We start from the raw sequence: 19,502 nt of genomic DNA on the forward strand, positions 1-19,502 counted from the left end.
TTATAATGTTTCCATTTCATCATGTTTGGTGTATGTTTATTCTTTTATATTATTTTGATGTTATTTTATTTTAACTTACTGTTGCTGATTATTGTTCTATTTTCTGTTGTGAACTGCCCAGAGTGGTCTTGGTAGCCAGATGGGCAATATACAAATCAAATCAAATGTCCCATGGCATTTTTAAGACTGACAGATTAATTACAATATAAGCTTTGTTGGGCACAGAGCCTGCTTCCTCAGATTTTGTAACTCTTGTTCTTTTCAACCATCTTTTGTCTATGTTCTACATTAATATGGCAAGAAATCTTACCTTTTGGAATCTGGCAAATCCAAGCAAATAATTCATCACAGTGCATATCATTCCACCGCATCCAAGAATTTGCGTGTACCTCTCCACAGTGTTCAATGTTGTTATAATTATTAGGTTCTCCATATCCCCAGTTTACATACCCAAACTGAAGCAGAAATAAGCGTGTTAACGTTTGCTTCCAAGAAGAGCATTTCAGTCATGACTGCATCCCTAGATCCCATTTTTAAAAATCACCATAGTTTTTAACTAGAGATGGGCACAAACTGTGGCTTGGTGTTTCAGTGTGATTCAGCAGATCAAGCCCACAGGTGTTGTACAGATTCCGTGGATTCCCCACCCCGCCTCACCTCCTCCTGTGGGTGCCACTCAGAGGAGGAGGTGGGGCAGGGAAGCCTGAGGTGCTGCCTCTGAGTGGACGCCTGTGGAAGAAGGCAGGGTGGGGAATCCAGGGCCCCCATGCAATACCCGTGGCATGATCCACCAAACTTCACCAAGGTGCAGAACCACAGTCCATGCCCATCTCTATTTTTAATGTTTTACATGTTTTTAATTATTCAGCTCATTTTAATTTGTTTAATTGTTTTAGTATATAACTTTTTTTAAAAAAAAACTGTTCTCTTTTATATTGTGAGTCCCACTGAATCTCCTTATAGGGAGAAGGACGGACTATAAATCAGTAGTTCTTAACCTTTGTTACTCGGATGTTTTTGAACTGCAACTCCCAGAAACCCCAGCCAGCACAGTTGGTGGTGAAGGCTTCTGGGAGTTGCAGTCCAAAACTCCTGAGTAACCCAAGGTTAAGAACCAGTGCTATAAATGAATGAATGAATGAATGAATGAATGAATGAATTCATTCATTCATTCATTCATTCATTCATTCATTCATTCATTCATTCATTCATTCTACTAGATCCAGTCTTAAAGAACAGTACTAGTCATAATATTAGGGAGATTTCACAAGTATTGACCAAGTTTTTTTTTCACCTGATGAATTTATATTTGTCTCGATATCAGCTGTATACTCTAGCCTTGACCTGAAAACCAGTCTGTCAGACAAGATTTCTAAAACCGTCTCTTCAATAGTATACAGCTGTGCTTGTTAAATTAATTTTGGAAACAATCTGAGGGCAAGCAAATCACCTGTGGAAGTAGACTTGAAACAGAAAACTTCACTGTGAAATATAAGTTTTTAAGATAGCAATACATTTTGGATTTGATTTGCTTTTGTCTGGATACACCTTTACTTTATATCTCAGACTTCTGCGATACTGTGAAGATAAGAAAATGGGAATTTAAAAATCTGAACCTGATTTTTGGAGATATATATATATATAGCACTCAAAACTGCATATCCAGCAGAACTTAAATGTATGCCTCATTTGATATTGAGAACAAAACAATTTTTCAATCTGGCCTTTGATATAAATTGTTGCTGTGATTTATTGTAATGGTTTTTGTGTGTAGTTTATTTGGTTTGCATACACTTTGTAGTCTTAAGTGCTATGTTTCAATGGAAAACTCAGATAAAAGTAGACATTGTCATCACCATGATATTTTTAAAACCAGTATTTTTTTTAAATGGCTGGTATCCTCTTAGTGTTCATGCAAGGTTTGTGCAACATGGGCCTCACATTGGCTAATTGCTGAGGTGCCAGGGCACATCTGTGTGATATTAGGCACATGGCCAAGATATGCCCTTCTACTCCATCAGTTAGCCACACCACATTAAACAAACCTCTGAACCTCAATGGGATTCTGGCTAATATGAATCTCACCATGTTCACATTATTTGTCAAATTGGTTTTCTGGTTATTCAATAATCCAATTAATTTCAAATTATGAATTTTTTGGTGCTGTATTCCAATTCTTTTGCCTTTCAGTTTAACAGCACCATCTATCCAAGGACACAAACAATACAATATGAAAATAGAAAGAGAGAGAAAACAAATATTAAGTCACTCACTGGAGAGCCATCACTCCATTCAAAACCTTCTTTTGGACTTAGATAATTTAGACCTATCCAGTAATGAGTGTTGTCATATCCATAGTTCCTGAAATACAACAAGAATATAAGATAACCAAAGATGCAGAGATATGTTGTTCTACAAAATCATTTGTCATAGATAACTATTTGAATCTGCTCAAAACATTCTGAATTCTCTAGAGAAGACAATCATTAAATACAACTAGCAAGTACTCTTGCCATTGTGGTTGAAACTGTAAATTGTTTTTTATGAAATCTTGTTAGCTTTCTCTTTAAAATAAGGCATCTGCTTTTTTTTCACTCATCTTTGTCCAGTAATGTTTAAATTCAATAATCAAAACATAGTTTGTGGGAGGCAGTTTGAGTGGAGTCAGGGAGAGAAAGGATTTTGAAGGCATTGACAGAGGATTAGAGCAAGATGAAGGTTACGTGACTGAATGAATATTATTTCAACTGCCAGCACACACACTGTATATTGTCTCCCTGCTTATTTAACTTATATGCAGAATACATCATGTGAAAGGCTGGACTGGATGAATCCCAAGCCGGAATTAAGATTGCCGGAAGAAATCTCAACAACCTCCGATATGAAGATGATACCACTCGGATGGCAGAAAGTGAGGAGGAATTGAAGAAACTCTTAATGAGGGTTAAAGAGAAGAGCATCAAAAATGGTCTGAAGCTCAACATTAAAAAAAAACTAAGATCATGGTCACTGGTCCCATCACCTCCTGGCAAATAGAAGGGGAAGATATGGAGGCACTGATAGATTTTAGTTTGTTGGGCTCCATGATCACTGCAGATGATGACAGCAGCCACAAACTCAAAAGATACCTGCTTCTTGGGAAGAAAGCAATGACAAACCTAGACAGCATCTTAAAAAGCAGAGACATCACCTTGCCGACAAAGGCCTACATAGTAAAAGCTATGGTTTTTCCAGTAGCGATGTATGGAAGTGAGAGCTGGACCATAAAGAAGGCTGACCGCTGAAGAATTGATGCTTTTGAATTGTGGTGCTGGAGGAGACTCTTGAAGTCCTCTGGACTGCAAGGAGAACAAACCTATCAATTCTAAAGGAAATCAACCCTGAGTGCTCACTGGAAGGACAGATCCTGAAGCTGAGGCTCCAGTACTTTGGCCATCTCATGAGAAGAGAAGACTCCCTGGAAAAGACCCTGAAGTTGGGAAAGTGTGAAGGCAAGAGGAGAAGGGGATGACAGAGGATGAGATGGTTGGAGAGTGTCATCGAAGCTATCAACATGAATTTGACCCAATTCCGGGAGGCAGTGGAAGACAGGAGGGCCTGGCGCGCTCTGATCCATGGGGTCACGAAGAGTCGAACACGACTTAATGACTAAACAACAAGCACACAAAAGTTCATATATGTATACCAGTTATTTTTAGAGACTTGGTTTCGTGCAATGTTTTAGTTTACTCCTGTCGTTTTAGTATATATTTACATTATGTTTTGTAAATTGTCCAGAGTGGTGGTCTAGCCACTAGGTGGGTGGGATAAAAATAAAATAAAATTTGTTAACTGATTGAGAGGACTGGTCAAAAGTCAGTAAGATATTGTTTTGATCCTGGACAAGCTAATGACACAATTTAACTAGTTAGTTGGACATGGCTTTTCTTGACTGATTTATTATGCTGCTGCTGCTAATAATCATGTATATATGCATGCACCTATGTATCTGTATCTAATTCAGTTTTTAAATTTTCCTGTCAAAATTTTTCTTTAGTAAACTTCAAACTTTGTGCTTTCCAATTTACCATCTCCCCTTTGGGTATCCACTCCATACCTTAACAGCTATCTCATACTGTCTGACTCAGGTACATTAGACCCAAATGGTTTAGAGAAGTTTCATTGAGACAACCACAGAGGTAAAAAATTTCCACCAGGGGGCAGCAAAACCAGACAAACACAAGGAACAGTATTTTGCAAACTACAATTCCCAGAATTCCACAGCCAAACTGGGAACAGGCAGCATAAGAATACTATTCTGACAATTTCAGGCATCATCAGTCTGTGACAACCATTGAATTGGTGACTTTTGGTCTTATGGGGTGACCTCTGGCATTGCTCACATAGCTGAGCCTGTCTATTGGCCATGAGAATGTTTATTCAGGTTTTTATTGATTGATTGATTGATTGATTGATTGATTGATTGATTGATTGATTGATTGATTGATTGATTCCATTTATACCCCGCCTATCTGGTCATTGCGACCACTCTAGGTTGGACATACAGGAAACAAGAAGGAACCCAGATGGGCAGAAGGACCATGTAAAGATTGAGGAAATTAATCTGTGGCTTCATTTCCTCAACCTTTACATGGAATACCTGGCCTGTTACTAGGAGAACCTCACCCCGAATCCTATATGCCATTGCCTTAACTCCTGGCTGCTAACTCCAGCTGCACCAATCCAAGCAGGACCATTCTCTGGAAGTCCTAACAGCACCCAGGTTTTAACTCCCTCAGTCTCAATCACAAATGCACCCCATTTCAGCAGGTGCGATGTGGAGAGTCTGAAGGAACGTGATGGCATACTGCCACGGCTCCTGCTGCCTTGGCAGCCTGTGGCAGGGAGGGCGGATCTCATGGTGCTTCACATCACAACATCTTGGACCTCCAAAGCTCTTTAGATCACACCCCTTGCAATATTTCCATCCCTCCATTGACTTATATGGCCCTCCCGGGTCTCATGACCTCCCCTCTGTTCATCAGGTGAGGGGCATTTCCTACAGGAATTATGGCAGAGGAAAGAGTACAAAGTCCTTAACTCACGTTAAGTAGCGAAATAGTGATTGTTGTTCTTTTAGGCTGCTAATGGAGGCCAGGTCACCTCCGAGAGCAGTACAAAAGCCTCGAGCATCAGCCCACGTCTTCAGGTCTTCTTTTCCTGAAAAAGCCTAACAATGATATATTATTTTACAACAGGGCAGAATATATTGTGATAAATGGAACTTCCTGATGAGAGATGCTATGAAATTCATTAGAATTTGAGTGGGCAAGCTGTGGGCCTTGAATCACATACAGGTCTCAGAAGCCCTGTGCAAATAATTATTTCAGGTCTAGCAAAAACAACAACAACAACAACAATCTGTCATTTCCTTGGCTGCTTGCTGAGCGGGAAGAAAAGCAGGGTGGGGGTGGGGGTGAGGGCAGAAAAAAGAAAAAGAGATGGCCCACTCAATTTTGACTTTGGCCCTACTGAGTTTTGTCGTCTGTCCTCCCTACCATCATCATTGACAGTCCCCAATGACATGCAGCCCCCAGTTACTCTCCGCATGTTTATTCCTGCTTAAATAAACCATTATATAACTCCAATTCCATACTTTGAAGCACAAATTCCTCTGATCGCTGGAACCCCAATCTTCTGGGCATCTGGGGGCAGGGGTCGTTGTCGGCAGAGGTGGAAGAGTCACCCCGTCAACTAAACGCTTGCAGAGAAATGTTGCCTTCCTTTCACAGTTCAAAAGATCCCATAAGCCCCCTGCAATTCCGGTCCTCATAGCCACACAGCCCGGCTTCCGTCCTTCGTGGCACATGAAGAGACAAACAGAACTATGTTATTTAAAGTGGTGTGCATCAAAAAGATAAGAAAAGAAAAAAGAAAAGATGATCAGTGGGGAATTGAACTTCGAACCACACCACTTTGTAGCTCAGATATGAGTCAGTTTTTAAATCTTCCATTTACTTGCATTGGGAAACCAAAATGAGTATTATTATTTTTTGTTTTGTTTTGCACTTATGTATTTGGTATTTGGAGACCTTGCCCAACTAAACGTGCTAAAATTCAGACAGTTAGCTTCAGGTGTTTGTACTGGATAACTGCCTTGGTCAACTCCACTGTACTAAACTACACCTTTCAGGGTTTTTAAAAAACCAAAAGATTGAAGCTATCTGTGGTTACTTCCTAGTTTATTATGATGTCCCCACCCTGACCAAAGGCCCCGAGGCTCCTTTGGAATCCTTTATATCTTGGGGAAGCTGTTGGGGTTAAAGAGATAAGGAGAATTATTTAATTTCTGAAAATTGGCACTGCTCGTAAAGTCATCCTGGCATCCACATTTTTCAGATATGAAAATATCTGTCCCCACCTGCCAATCCCACTGACTTCCAGGGCTTCCCCACAAGAAAAGAGATTCCATGGCAGCCTTAGGACCTTTGGGGAAGAATAGGATTTTTTTATTATTTCTGAAAAATGACTGATGCAGATGACATCATAAGCCTTATGCAGCATAACTCACACAACAGGGTTTCAGCTAATAGTTTCCCCCCCAAAAAAATCTGTCAGCAAATGAATTTTCTTCTGAATTATGGCCTCTCTCCAATGTGGTAAGAAAGGTAAAAAGAATTTGGTCCTTCACTGGCATATCATGCCATCTTATTTATTCATTGTTATATTGCTGTCTTGGTACCATTCCAGTTAGCTTCATGTCATGGCTGTCCTGCTCCCACTTTATTCTCACAATAAGCCTGAGAAAGTGGGACTAGCCAAAAGTTACCCAGTGAGTTCCATGGTTCATTGGGAATCCCTGTACAACACTCTTAAGGTATTAAACTCCATTGGGTTGTGTCTTAGTCCATAATCATCTCTACAGTAGACATCTATTTACCAGGCATGTCTGAATTCCAGTGAGTGAATGTGACAGGTTCTCCACTGGTCCACTTGAATGTTCCTTTTTCTTCCATATCAGAAAGGCCAATCCAGATATATGTTTCTGGTCTGAGCCCAATCAAACTGGTCAGATAAGCTTGCTCATATCTGCAGAAAGGGGATACACAGAATGTGTCATTTCTACAAATTATTGTTTGCAATCAAAAATGCACTAGTTTTATGCTTCCACTGTAGTGAATGAGCAAATTAATCCCTTATAGAATATTTGGCCATTATTAGATATCATCAAGTTGCCTCCAATTTATGGTGACTCTATAAATGAGTGATCTCCAAAATATGCTGTCCCCAACTTGCCTGCTCAGCTCTTGTAAACTCAAACCTGTGCTTTCCTTTAGGAAATCAATGTATCTTTTATTGTGTCTTCCTCTTTTCCTGTTGCCTTCAACTTTTCCCAGTATTATTGTCTTTGCCAGTGAATCCTGCCTTCTCAGGATGTGATGTGAAACCAGTGGGACAGCCTCAGTTTTGTCATTTTTGCCTCCAAATATAATTCAGACATGATTTGCTTGAGGATCCACTTGTTTGCCTTTCTGGAAGCCCAGAGTATCCACAAAGCTCTCCTCCAGCACCACATTTCAAATGAATCAGTTTTTTCCCTTGTCAAATTTCTTCACTCTTCAACTTTCACATCCATACACAGTAATCAAGAATATAAGAGTATGGATGATCTTAGCTTTGGTCTTCATTGACACATCCTTACACATGATTATATTTTCTAAGTCCTTCATTGCTGCCCATCTCACTCTCACTTTTCTTCTGATTTCTTGGCTTCCAGTCTCCATTTGGATTGATGACTGAACCAAGATATATAAAATATTTCACAATCTTTATTTCTTCATTGTCAGCATTAAAGTTTTATTCCTGTTCTGTATTCTTGATTTTTATCTTCTTAATGTTCAACTGCAGGCCTGCTTTGGCACTTCCTTCTTTTACTTTCATCAGAAATCATTTCAAGTCATTGCTACTTTCTGCCAGTAAGACGGTATCATCTGCATATCATAAATTATAGATGTTTTCAACCATTTTTCACTCCTCCTTCATCTGATTTAGTCTGGCTTTCCATATGATGTGTTCTGTGTGCATTGGTCAACTATTTGTCTATAGCATATGGGACCAGATCCTAACTTTCCTTCTCTGTTAATGGCCAAATCCCTGTTGCTTAAGATAGTAAATTGTATTCGAGTAAACATAGTAAATTGCATTGTATCACCAGAGGTTTGAATCAGAAATATATTTTTTTCTTATCACACTGCATGTCTTAACTGGTTTTCTCAGTGTCAGGATGTCTGTGTTATCAGCAAGAGGGTCGTGAATTGTCAGTTTTAATTAAGTAATTGCCAGTCTTTTCTTCCTATAATTACCATCCAGATAAAACATCCTGCCTCAGTGAACTAGATTATAGCTATAGTAGAATACATGTTGCCATGGGACTCTTCGTAGGTTTAGCACCAATGGACTAATATGATGATAAATCCTTTGGAAATCTTGAACAGAAAATTCTCACCTGTCTTCAACAGAAGCTAAAGAAGCCCCCTCCTTTTTACATGTTTGGTTTGCCTCAGCAAATGTTGCAAACACATTTCCAACCATGTAGCAGTAAAAACTATGTTTTTTCCAGCCCTGTTGGGAGAAAAAAAAGGAAAAAAAGAAAGCCATTTGTGTTTATGTGTGTATACATGCATGTAGGATTTTGTGTAGGTACATTTGTGTATACATGCGCACAGAAAAGCACACACATGCAGGGACCATGTATAGTATAGATATGCTCTGTTATAAGGTATGGATAACATATTCTGTTTACAACTGTGGCCAGAATCCTCTTGATGATTTATGTATGCATTAAGTTCAACTGTGTAATTCACTATGATCAGTTGCTGGTAACTTACAAGACTCTGGTCACATTACTAAATGCATGCCTTTTGCACAAATGGGTGTGCACCTCATAATGCAACCAGTGCATGATTAATAAGTGGTAATCTGCCTTGTTGATTTAGACCAGTGTTTCCCAGGTTGGGTATCGTGACCCTGCTGGGTGTCGTAAAGTGTTTTCTGGGGGGTCACCAGTCACCTAATATGTGTTGTAGCCCTTGTGAAATAATTTCTTCCTTGACCTTTTGGATCTGGATATTAAAGTTAGTATGTTTGTGCGAGAAGCAGACCCTTCGAAGGAGAAAGAAGCCTCTACTTTCTGAGAAGGGATGACTTTACCTTATTAAAATGTTTTTTTTTTAAATTCAAACATGGCAGGGAGGGTTGCAGGTTACTTGGCTATTATAAAAGGGTGTTACAACTCGAAAAAGATTGGGAACCACTGATTTAGGCAACGTAATTTACATACACGTAAATAATCCACAGAATTCAGGCTTATATTTCTAAAATCCTGTGAAAACTAAGGCAAGATCCAAATGAAAACAACAAGGGCAAAACCTTGGCAGATACAGAAACTAATCCAGATAAATACTTCCTTAAATGAAATAGGATATTGGTGATGTTTAATCAGTGAAAGGGATTTTCCTGAATGGAAAATATACCTGTATCATTAAGAGAGTACTTCTTAACAGCAATATTGCAGTGAAAGAATATAGCATTAGGGTTTCAGGTAGTCTTGCCTCAGCTTCCTTATGCAATGATATATTTTCTCTTCCTAACCATGAATTTTACTGCTGGAATATTGGTGGGGAAAGGGAGTCAACTGTTGTTCACAAGATGTCAGAATGTCAGTAGATGTTGGAAGCTGAGTGACTCCAGCTACATGAGATTTTGTTTGCCTTGAATTCGGGACTATCTTTTGGGGGAGAGTTTGCCAGAATCACCCCAAGTGATTCCATTTGACTCTTTGGTGAAGAAAAGCAAACAACCCATGAACAAATCATGGATTCCTTAAAACAACTGTATGATAATCCAATCCAGTTGTTAAGATTTTCAGGAGAGGCCCTCTTTAAAATACCTAGCATCCCAGAGGCCTACCTAAAATGGTCAACAGTAAGAAAGTTGACATCTTAAATATCAAGAACTTTATTTCAACATCCAAGAAATCCATGAGAATATGTGTTCATTCCATTCTTTCTTGCTTTGCGTGTGTTTCTAATCCAAGGAACATCACATGCACTACAAGGAATTCAAAGAGAACTGGGCAAAACAATCATCAGGCGCCCCCATATTGTCAGTTTTTCCGCTTACTCTTTGGCAGCCTTCTTCAATGATCTCCTTTTCCTCTGGAGCATTTTTTAATGGTTTCCTTTTGCAAATGTATCCAAGTTTTGCATCACACGGCTGATCTGCCCAATACCCATCCTGAATTGGATATGGGAAGAAAACATGTTATTGGCCAAAGGGGACATTCTGAAGGCAACCATTGGTGGATGTGTGTCTGGTTGCACGTTTGCTCTATAGCAGTATTTTCCAACCTTGGGTCTCCAGATGTTCTTGGACTAAAACTCCCAGAAGCCTTTACGACTAGCTGTGCTGGTCAGGATTCCTGGGAGTTGTAGTCCAAGGACATTGAAGAACCCAAGGTTGGGAACCACTGTTCTATACAATGGTGCCTCATATTACGATGTTAATTCGTTCCAGCGAAATCGCTGTAGAACGAAAACATCGTAAAGCAAAATTAAAAAGCCCATAGAAACGCATTAAAACCGGATTGATGCATTCCTATGGGCTTGAAACTCACTGTCCAGCGAAGATCCTCCATAGCGTGGCCATTTTCGCTGCCCATGCAGTGAGGAATCCGTCCCAGAAAACAGCAGGCGGCCATTTTTTTACCCGGCAGCCATTTTGAAACCGCCAATCAGCTGTAGGAAAATCGTCGTTTTGCGAGAATCGGTTCCTGAAGCAGGGAACCGATCATCACAAAGTGAAATTCCCCCATAGGAAACATCGTTTTGTGATCGCTTTTCATTATGTGATTTCATCGTAAAACGGAGCACTTGTCTTGTGAGGCACCATTGTAGCAACGATGGGGAATCTCCAGTCCTCTGGGTAGTTGAGACAGCAAATCCCACAACTATTTTTCAGTGTAACATACAGGGAAAAACATAAGGAGGACCAAAGTTTTTATATCCCTCTTTTATAGAGTAGGTAGATGGCCTTGAGTTCCCTTCTTGCTCCATTGCCTTGAGGGTCTCTTACGTCAGACTGGTATTGACTCTGGAGAATCCCCATGCAATCATTTTGGATCGCCATGGAATAAAATAAATACTAAATGCTATGGGACAGAATAACTTTGGAAATGGGGCTACCATGTAGGTCCCCAAATTCAATTCATGGTTTGTTGCCTGTTTAGGACTCCTGAACAGTGAGGATGCCTTAGCTTTCAACTGGTGGTCATTTGGGGTACAGCCTGTAACAGGCTTTCAATCAAGGAAACCTGATACCACAAAAAATTATCTAAGGCCTTTTTATTAAAAAAAAATGGAAGGACTGCATCTCAATTGAAAGTGAGACATCTCAATACATTGCTAGAAATATGTTTCCATTCTTCGTAAGCATGGGGAGAGAGAAATTGCAGTGACGGCTTTCAGCTCAAATGACATCAATATCAAATATGGTACTGGGCAGAAGTAATACATCCAGCTGGATAAAATGGAATGGAAATAAGCTTAGACAATGTAAACAGTGAGAGACCGTGACAAGGTTTTACCTTTCCTTTCATAACAACACAGTCTTCTTGCATGTTGCTGTTGTGAGTTGGCTCTCCTCGGAACCATTTGGTGTATGTTACGGGAGTCCCATCTGTCCATTCAAAGTACATTTGGAGCTTAAGGTCATTCAGCCCAATCCACAATTCATCATTTGGTCCTAATTCACATATAAACAAAAACAGCAGTTCATTTTACACAGAAAGAGGGAGTGAGTTGACTTAAATGTTAATGATGGCTACGTCCAAGCCCCGGGTACTTAACCGTTTTGCTACCAAAACCCAAGACCCTTTTTTCTGTTCCATTTATGCTATGGCATCAGTAAAAATTTGGCTGACCTAAGGCAAAGATCCAGGAGAGTTAAAAGTCTTCATACAGTGCATAGAATTTACTATCACAAATTTAGAAATAGAGGATTACTTGCATTTCTGCTTCTGGGCTTTCAATAGGCAACTGTTAGGCCATTGTGTCTTTAGAATACTGACATTATCAGAATCATTTCACTCTTGTATGCTGCCTTCACTAGGTTTGGCTGGGAGGGACCCTTCTGAGCTGGGGTTATTGTCAATTGAGCGGTAACCAATTGTTCCTTCCCTGCCTCAGATTTTGAAGAGAGCCACTCTTCTCTGCTTAAGTGTTCTTTTTTCCTGTTTTTAGTTTGCTGGCAGTCAAAATGTAATTTGGTATGTATGCACTTAGTGTGCAGTTAGTCGCTGAGAATGTTGTCTGCAGGAGTCTGGTGGAAGCAGGCTGTGAGTCTGTTGAAGCCTGTTGCTGAAAAGTCCGTAAGCAGTCTTTTTTGTATGCTGTTCTGACCTAGTCAACTGTGAGTAAACGGAACATTTTAAGTGCCAGTTGATGAGCTGTAATAAGGGGTGGTCTACTCCGGGAAGAGTTGAATTTAGGCAAAATTTAAAACTGCAACAGAAATATGCCTTTGGTCTGCTGCAACGTGGCTCTTATTAAAGTCTCGTGTTAACAGCACCTTTACATTTGCCTGGAAATTTATTGGAAACTAAGGCTAATGAGTGAGAAATTGTGTTGCATGCTTTGTTTTTCTTATTAAGGACATTAGCACCCATATTTTACACCAGCTGGTGCATCTCTCAAATACAGAAACATAAAAATGTTCATCTATTTTAAAGCCCATCCATCATGCACATCTCCCATGTCATCATTTTATAAAAAGGTAAAGGTTCCCCTTGACAATTTTTGTCCAGTCGTGTTCGACTCTAGGGGGCGGTGCTCATCCCCATTTCCAAGCCATCATTTTATAACTTACCAGATTTGTTTGGCATAAACTTTTCTGAACTGCAGAAATGTCCTGGATTCCCCAATCATTATTCCATATTAGACACCAGCATTTAAGGTGCCATTCTTTGCTATCCCTACTTATAAAACTGAGCTCAGAAAAAACATGCCTGCTTTTTCAGGCTACAACTGCTAAGGTACGGCAGCCAGAATAGTCCGTTATAATGTTACAAAGGAGTTTTCCAAGCTCAGGGTAAGTGTGTCAACCATTGAAACCGAGTTACTGATCCAGTGCCAAAATATGGCAGGTGTTTCCTCTTCCACTAACCTGGATAGAAGAATAAGGAGTGACTGCCAAGATGTGCACACAGGATTTCCTCTGACTAATCCAAAATCCATGCAGAATGTAGTATGCTGTTTTGCTTCTGCCACTCACTGTCCCCCACCCTTGTTTTAAAAACTAGTCTTTTCTTCGTGACAGACATAATTGCTCCTTAAATTATCTTTTCCCGTATTGCTCTTGGTCCTGAATTCCTGAAACTTACTTTCCTATTTGTTCCCACAATCTTCTTCCAACTTCTACTACTACTACAAATCTCTGTTGTAATGTGAGATACAGAAGTTGGCCACCCAGTGCCTAATTTTATGGCCTACGTGAATTTTCAAAGTTCATTGAAACGCTACCTGGTTTGGGGCTATGGTGCAACTGAGTGGATCAATGTGCACCAAACTTCTCACACGCTGCTCAAGTGTTCTCCAACCTACCCCAGAGCCAAGATCTGTACAAGGAGGAGTTGCACAGTATTGTATCTGCTGAAGCAGTATCTGCTATATCTAGTTCTCAAGGGTCAGCAGAAAGTAGCAGAATGCAACAATGTGGATTTAATTGCTCCAGATGGCAGATGTAGAATCATATATTTTTTGAAGACTGTCCTAGGGAAGCAGCCTTCAAAATTAACTCAGCAGAGCAGTCTTCCTGATGTTTTGTTTTTTGTTTGTAAAGAATATTCACACAAGAACATCCAAAATTAGCATTCCCAATTGTCATCCAAAGAGGTACAGGCCACTCTTGCACTACAAGCTTCTGCCACCTCACTCTGCGGCTTGCATAGCCCAATATGGACAGCTTAAGGTGAAAGAAAGCTAGCTGGATAGCTTAGTGGTTCAAGTATCTGGCTGAGGAGCCAGAGGTTGGGAGTTCAATTCCCCATTGTGCCTCTTGTAGGTAGAGTCACCCTTGTGGCCTTGGGCAAGTTGCACAGTTCCAAGGTACCCCAAGAAAAAAGGGAGTGGCAAACCACTTCTGAGTAGTCTCTATCTAGAAAACTCTGAAAAACTTTGTCCTATGTCAGAATTGACTTGATGGCATGCAATTATTACAGTGGGAGAATAGATTGGTTGCAAAAGCATGGAGATAAAGGTAAATGTTCCCGTTGACAATTTGTCCAGTTGTGTCTGACTCTAGGGGGCAGTGCTCATCTCCGTTTCCAACCCAAAGAGCTAGCATTTGTCTGAAGACAATCTTCTGTGGTCACATGGCTAGCGAGACTAGACACGGAAGGCCATTACCTTCCCACCGTGGTGGCACCTACGTATTTATCTACTCTCATTTTTACATGCTTTCGAACTGCTAGGTTGGCGGGAGCTGGGACAAGCGACAGGAGCTCACTCTGCCACGTGGATTCGATCTTACAACCACAGGTCTTCTGACCTTGCAGCACAGAGGCTTCTGAGGTTTAACCCTCAGCGCCACTACATCCCTGTTAAAAGCATGGAGAGAAAACCTCAAAAGATGCATGGAGGATGGCTTATTAAATGCCACAATGCCATTTTGGGTCTATCAGCTGTTCTTCTCAAGCAGTTATAAAGGCCAGCTTTATAAACTGTTAATAAAGAACAAAATACTTATGGTCAGACTCCTATTTGGATTTTATTCTAGACTAAGTGAAATTGCAAAAGTCATGGCAACAAATTGCACCCTGACCAGCTGCACAATTTCACTTACTGTCAAATAAAATTCTGATAGGATTCTGGCCGTTAAAATATGTACAAAAGTATTCTTAGGAAACTGTCATCTGCACAATTAAAAATAGAAAGTTGCATAATACCAAAGGCCTTTTACATGAAGCTTTATATTACCAAATAGCCCTGTTTATGGAATTTTGCAGAAGGTCTAGAAGTCATAGTCTTCCATTTGCTACTTTCTCCTGCTGTTTCTTTCCATCCCCCAAAAAAATCAATTCAAGAGGAAATGACAAAAACATGTGATTTTTTTAAAAGAAAACTGTTATTAACAAATTCCTGTCTGTATAAATACTCACTGTACCCAAGCTGAGATATTATGAAGCTGTACTCTTCGACACTGTGGATACTAGCCAGATCTCCACCTTCCTTCCTACACAGTGTTAAAGCATCATTCCACAAAGCAGTTTCTCTGTGAATCTTGTAACAACGGCCTGCATATGATATCCATCCTTCAGGGCACTTAATGGGCACGTTCGATTCTGCAAAACAACAATCACAGTCAACAGTAATCAAATAAGGACACACACACACACACACACACACACACACACACACACACACACACACACACACACACACACACACCATTTCCTTACCACTTAAATTCTACTCTTCCTCCAATGAACTCATAACAAGTTTCATATCTTTCTCAGGTGCTCCCCCATCCAGATTCTATAGATTTACAGTAGATCTATTTCCAGTCAGCAGAAGTGCTGAGATGTGTGTTCTCAGACCATTTTCCAGGCACATGAATTGACACTATGTTATATAAACATACACTAGATAGTCTTTACATATTAACTGAGCTTTACTGAAGCCTTGGACATCCACAGAAAAGGAGGAAGACTTTGCCAGTTTGCTCAGAAATCCCACTGTTTGATAGAGCTTACTCCTTTTTTAGATGTGAAAAAAAAAACAGCTGAAAAAAGAGGCCAACTGGAAGGAAATAATATAATTCCTTTACAACACCATTGCTATTTTCTATTTAATTCTTAGCACGTAACAGCTCTTTGTCAGAGGTGAATGAAAAACAAATCCAGAAAATATAATTCAACTGATGTTATATATCAGACCGTCATGCAGTTAAAAAATATATAGTTTCCTTATCCATTAAAAGGAGTGCTGAGGAAGCTTGACATTTAAATCACTTAATCAAGTGGTCAAGAGGCAATTACATGCAGCTTTCCCTGGAAGGAAAGGACTGCCAATTCAATCAAAAAATGTGGTGCAAGTAGCCCTGCCCACATGGTACCACCATTTAATCATTAAGCCAGGGTTGATGAGAGGAGAACTGAAAGATCTTAGAGGCAGAGCTGTCCCTATCATTAGGCACAGTGAGGCGTCTGCCTCTGAATATGGATACTGAGCTGTAGGAGTAGTAAAGAAATACTGGAGAATTGTGTGTGCCTCATGGCCCACCTAACACCCCCCAAGCTGTCTTGCTACACTTCAGACCAAATTGGACTGTAGTGGGTAGATCCTTGGAGGAAGAAAACCTGTGAGTTTTTCTGATGACCAATCACAAAACAAGGCAAGCTAATGTACAAGCTATAGGAGAGTGGAAAAGATGACAATCACAGTCAAATGTCTTTTAACACTGAAGAAATCACTGCTTCTCACAACACCCATTCTGGAACAAGGCAAGATCTACTTCAAGAATAAAGGACTGCAGAGTGACTGCATCCATCTTTTCTCAACCAATAGGAAGTATTCTTAATTTGGCATCAACTGTCTACTTTTCCCTAGTGTGGTGCCACTGAAATTTTATCTCCAGCTATTCTGGCATGGAGATTGTCATCCTTCTGGGCAATTCTGTTTGCTGCTAAAACAGTGTGTGCTGGGATAAGAAAATAATGGAGATAAAGGACAATGGAGCCCTTTGCCTATAGAAATGGGGAGGTTAGAGAGTATATAGGAAGGCAAATAAGTGAGTTCCAGATCAGGTCAAGCCTGATCTTTCCTCAGAAACAGCAATGACTAAACTGAGGCTATCAAACATTGGAATACATAACGAGAAGACAAAATCTCATTGGAAAAGACAACAATTCTGGAAAACGTTGTAAGCAGGAAAAGAGAAAGACCAAGTAACGGATGGATTGACTCAATAAAGGAAGCCACAGCCTTGATTTTGCAAGAGCTGAGCAGGCTTGTCAACAGTTGGGCTTTTGGAAAGTAACTTATTTGTAGAGTCACTGTACGTAAGAAGCACTGTAACTAAGAGGCAGATAACAACAGAAGGGATTTTACAACCTCCATGGTGAAACCTGATAGCCATTACACTTGTAACAGATTCTTCATATTTGTAGTCTCCATCTTGGAGCTTTTCTTAACCACAAATCTTGAAGCTTCAACATCTAGCTAGGATGCTTTTAAGATTTTTCCACCCCTTCCAGCACAACACACTGAAATATCCACTCCAGAAGGAACTGAAAAGATTGGATTTCCATGATGTTTTAATTGCCCAACAAAAGGTATTTTCCAGCTCTCAATTCTGAACCTCACTTGTGAACTGACTGTGGTTCAAATCAAACACAAGAGACTGTAAAATACCTTACGGTTTTAGAGTGTATGGAGCAGTCATGAGACAAAAGGAGTACCATTCTTGGCAAGCAGGACACGTTCTGTCATTTCCATCCTGCCTGCAACAGGAAATGGCATTTTCGTTCCAGCAGCACAATGTGTTCCTGCCACCAGCAAACTACTTACTGTACATGAGTGAGGAGCTGAATCATTATAAACAGACCACTTTCCTCTGCAAAATGAAGGTAGTGAACCTAGATTCAAGGGAAGGGTTTTTTTTTCAGAAGATAGATGCCAGAGGTGAGCATGTACTCAAGAGGAAGGAATTAGCAGTAAGAACATGAGCTTTCAATCTTTAGTCACAAGTGTATGGTTTTGGATGGGTGCTGAGAACCTGTTGCAGAAAAGCTGTCTAATCCTACGAGCATGGCAACTGCTGAAACATGAACGGCTACTAAGGAGTGAGTGTTCTTAAGTTGCTCCCGGGGCTAGTCATTCTACCAGACGGCAGCTGCAGGAAGGATGCGTCAAATCAGGGAAAAGTGAAATTCAACCCTCTGGTTTGTTATCGGACTGCAGTCAGGCTGACTCAATTTAGCTAATGGGGAGGAACATCAGGATTTGTAGACAAACAACGTCCAGAGGGCCACGGTTTGCCTACCTCTGTGGTTTAAATAAAAAATATCTTTGGAAATATAATCTATTTCCCCGTGGCTTCAATGGTTCAGAGTACATGGTTGCAGCCACTGTTAATTAAGGTAGCTCGTTGCCACCTTTTATTATAACTAACAAACAGGAGTATCAGAAAGGACCTGAGTTGGCATAAGAAATATACTCTTTTGTGTCTCTAAAGTGAAAATGCTTTTAAAATTGTATAGATGGACTTGGGAAACATCTGGATGTTTTTACTACAGGGAAGGAGTGGAGGAAACTGACAACACATTGGCCTGTTCTGCAGGGATATTAATCAGCACATGCTTTAGAAAGCAAAGTATTTTCCTGTCTGTCAGTCTGACGCCTCAGTTTGGGATGGAAACATTGCTTCCACAACTTTCTGAAATCTGGAACTCATCTCCACAGCTTACAAATTTACTTTTAGAAAGCAATCTGTTCCCATTACATGTTGCAGTATATTAGGGGGAAAGTGTAGTTACTCATTACAAGGTGTAAAAAAAATCAACCCATGCAAACAAGCAATACAACTACTCCTTGCTACATTTTATTTTTACAACTGCTTGCCATTTTTCCCTTTCATTATTCTCCATTAATTGGGGGGGGGGGGGGAGAAACATTAGGATTGGTAAGAAAATTATTCAAAACTCGAATAATTCGTATCAAAAATTGTCTTAAAATGCCCTTTAAAAAGCAACTTTGAAAATGATCTAGAAAGTATTCCTAATGACAGCAGTTAAAGTTCCAACACTGTGTTACCTTTGAAATGTAACTCAGTTATGCCTTTGCTGCCAATAAGCAATGTTGGGAAAGTGTGAAGGCAAGAGGAGAAGGGGACGACAGAGGACGAGATGGTTTGACAGTGTCATTGAAGCTACCAACATGAATTTGACCAAACTCCGGGAGGCAGTGGATGACAGGAGGGCCTGACGTGCTCTGGTCCATGGGGTCACGAAGAGTCGGACATGACTTAACGACTAAACAACAACAAAAAAGGATATTCTTGCTGCTTTGGTCTGAGTTACCTTTGCAATAGATTAGCAAGGGTGCTTGACTTCCAAGAGGAAGGCCTCTCTACACAAGCCAGTTGGGTACATGTTCCTGTGTCAGCACAAACATCTGAAGCAACAGCAAGAAGCTGCTTTTGAAATCAGCAGTTTCAAAAGACACATCCACAGGGAGGTTTTGAAATAGCTCAGAGATGTACAGTGGTGCCTCACATAATGGGTGCTTCGTTTAGCGACAAAATTGCTTAGCGATGACTTTTTCAGAGCGTTTTTGCGCTTCATTTAGCGATGGTCCCTATGGGCGATTTTCGCTTAGCGGTGGTTGGGACCATGCTTCACATAGCAATTAAATTTTGGGTCCCCTGTTTCGCTTAACGATGGTTTAAACAGCCTCAAGTTAAAGTTT

General features: G+C 40.3%; 1 protein-coding gene across 1 annotated transcript in view; it reads right to left on the minus strand.

Moving 5' to 3' along the window:
* The window catches only part of LOC110085988 (macrophage mannose receptor 1), a 59,504-nt gene that overhangs the window by 26,205 nt on the left and 13,797 nt on the right, over window positions 1–19,502 (minus strand). Inside the window, exons 7-15 of the mRNA XM_073003091.2 lie at window positions 15,194–15,376; window positions 11,624–11,781; window positions 10,162–10,275; window positions 8,486–8,601; window positions 6,920–7,068; window positions 5,636–5,835; window positions 5,085–5,209; window positions 2,274–2,361; window positions 311–455 (exon numbers count right to left, since the gene is read on the minus strand). Of these exons, the coding sequence (XP_072859192.2) occupies window positions 311–455; window positions 2,274–2,361; window positions 5,085–5,209; window positions 5,636–5,835; window positions 6,920–7,068; window positions 8,486–8,601; window positions 10,162–10,275; window positions 11,624–11,781; window positions 15,194–15,376 (1,278 nt within the window). The remainder of the gene's footprint in view (window positions 1–310; window positions 456–2,273; window positions 2,362–5,084; window positions 5,210–5,635; window positions 5,836–6,919; window positions 7,069–8,485; window positions 8,602–10,161; window positions 10,276–11,623; window positions 11,782–15,193; window positions 15,377–19,502) is intronic.

The sequence above is a fragment of the Pogona vitticeps genome, chromosome 6 (genome assembly GCF_051106095.1).
Source record: "Pogona vitticeps strain Pit_001003342236 chromosome 6, PviZW2.1, whole genome shotgun sequence".
Lineage (NCBI taxonomy): Eukaryota > Metazoa > Chordata > Lepidosauria > Squamata > Agamidae > Pogona > Pogona vitticeps.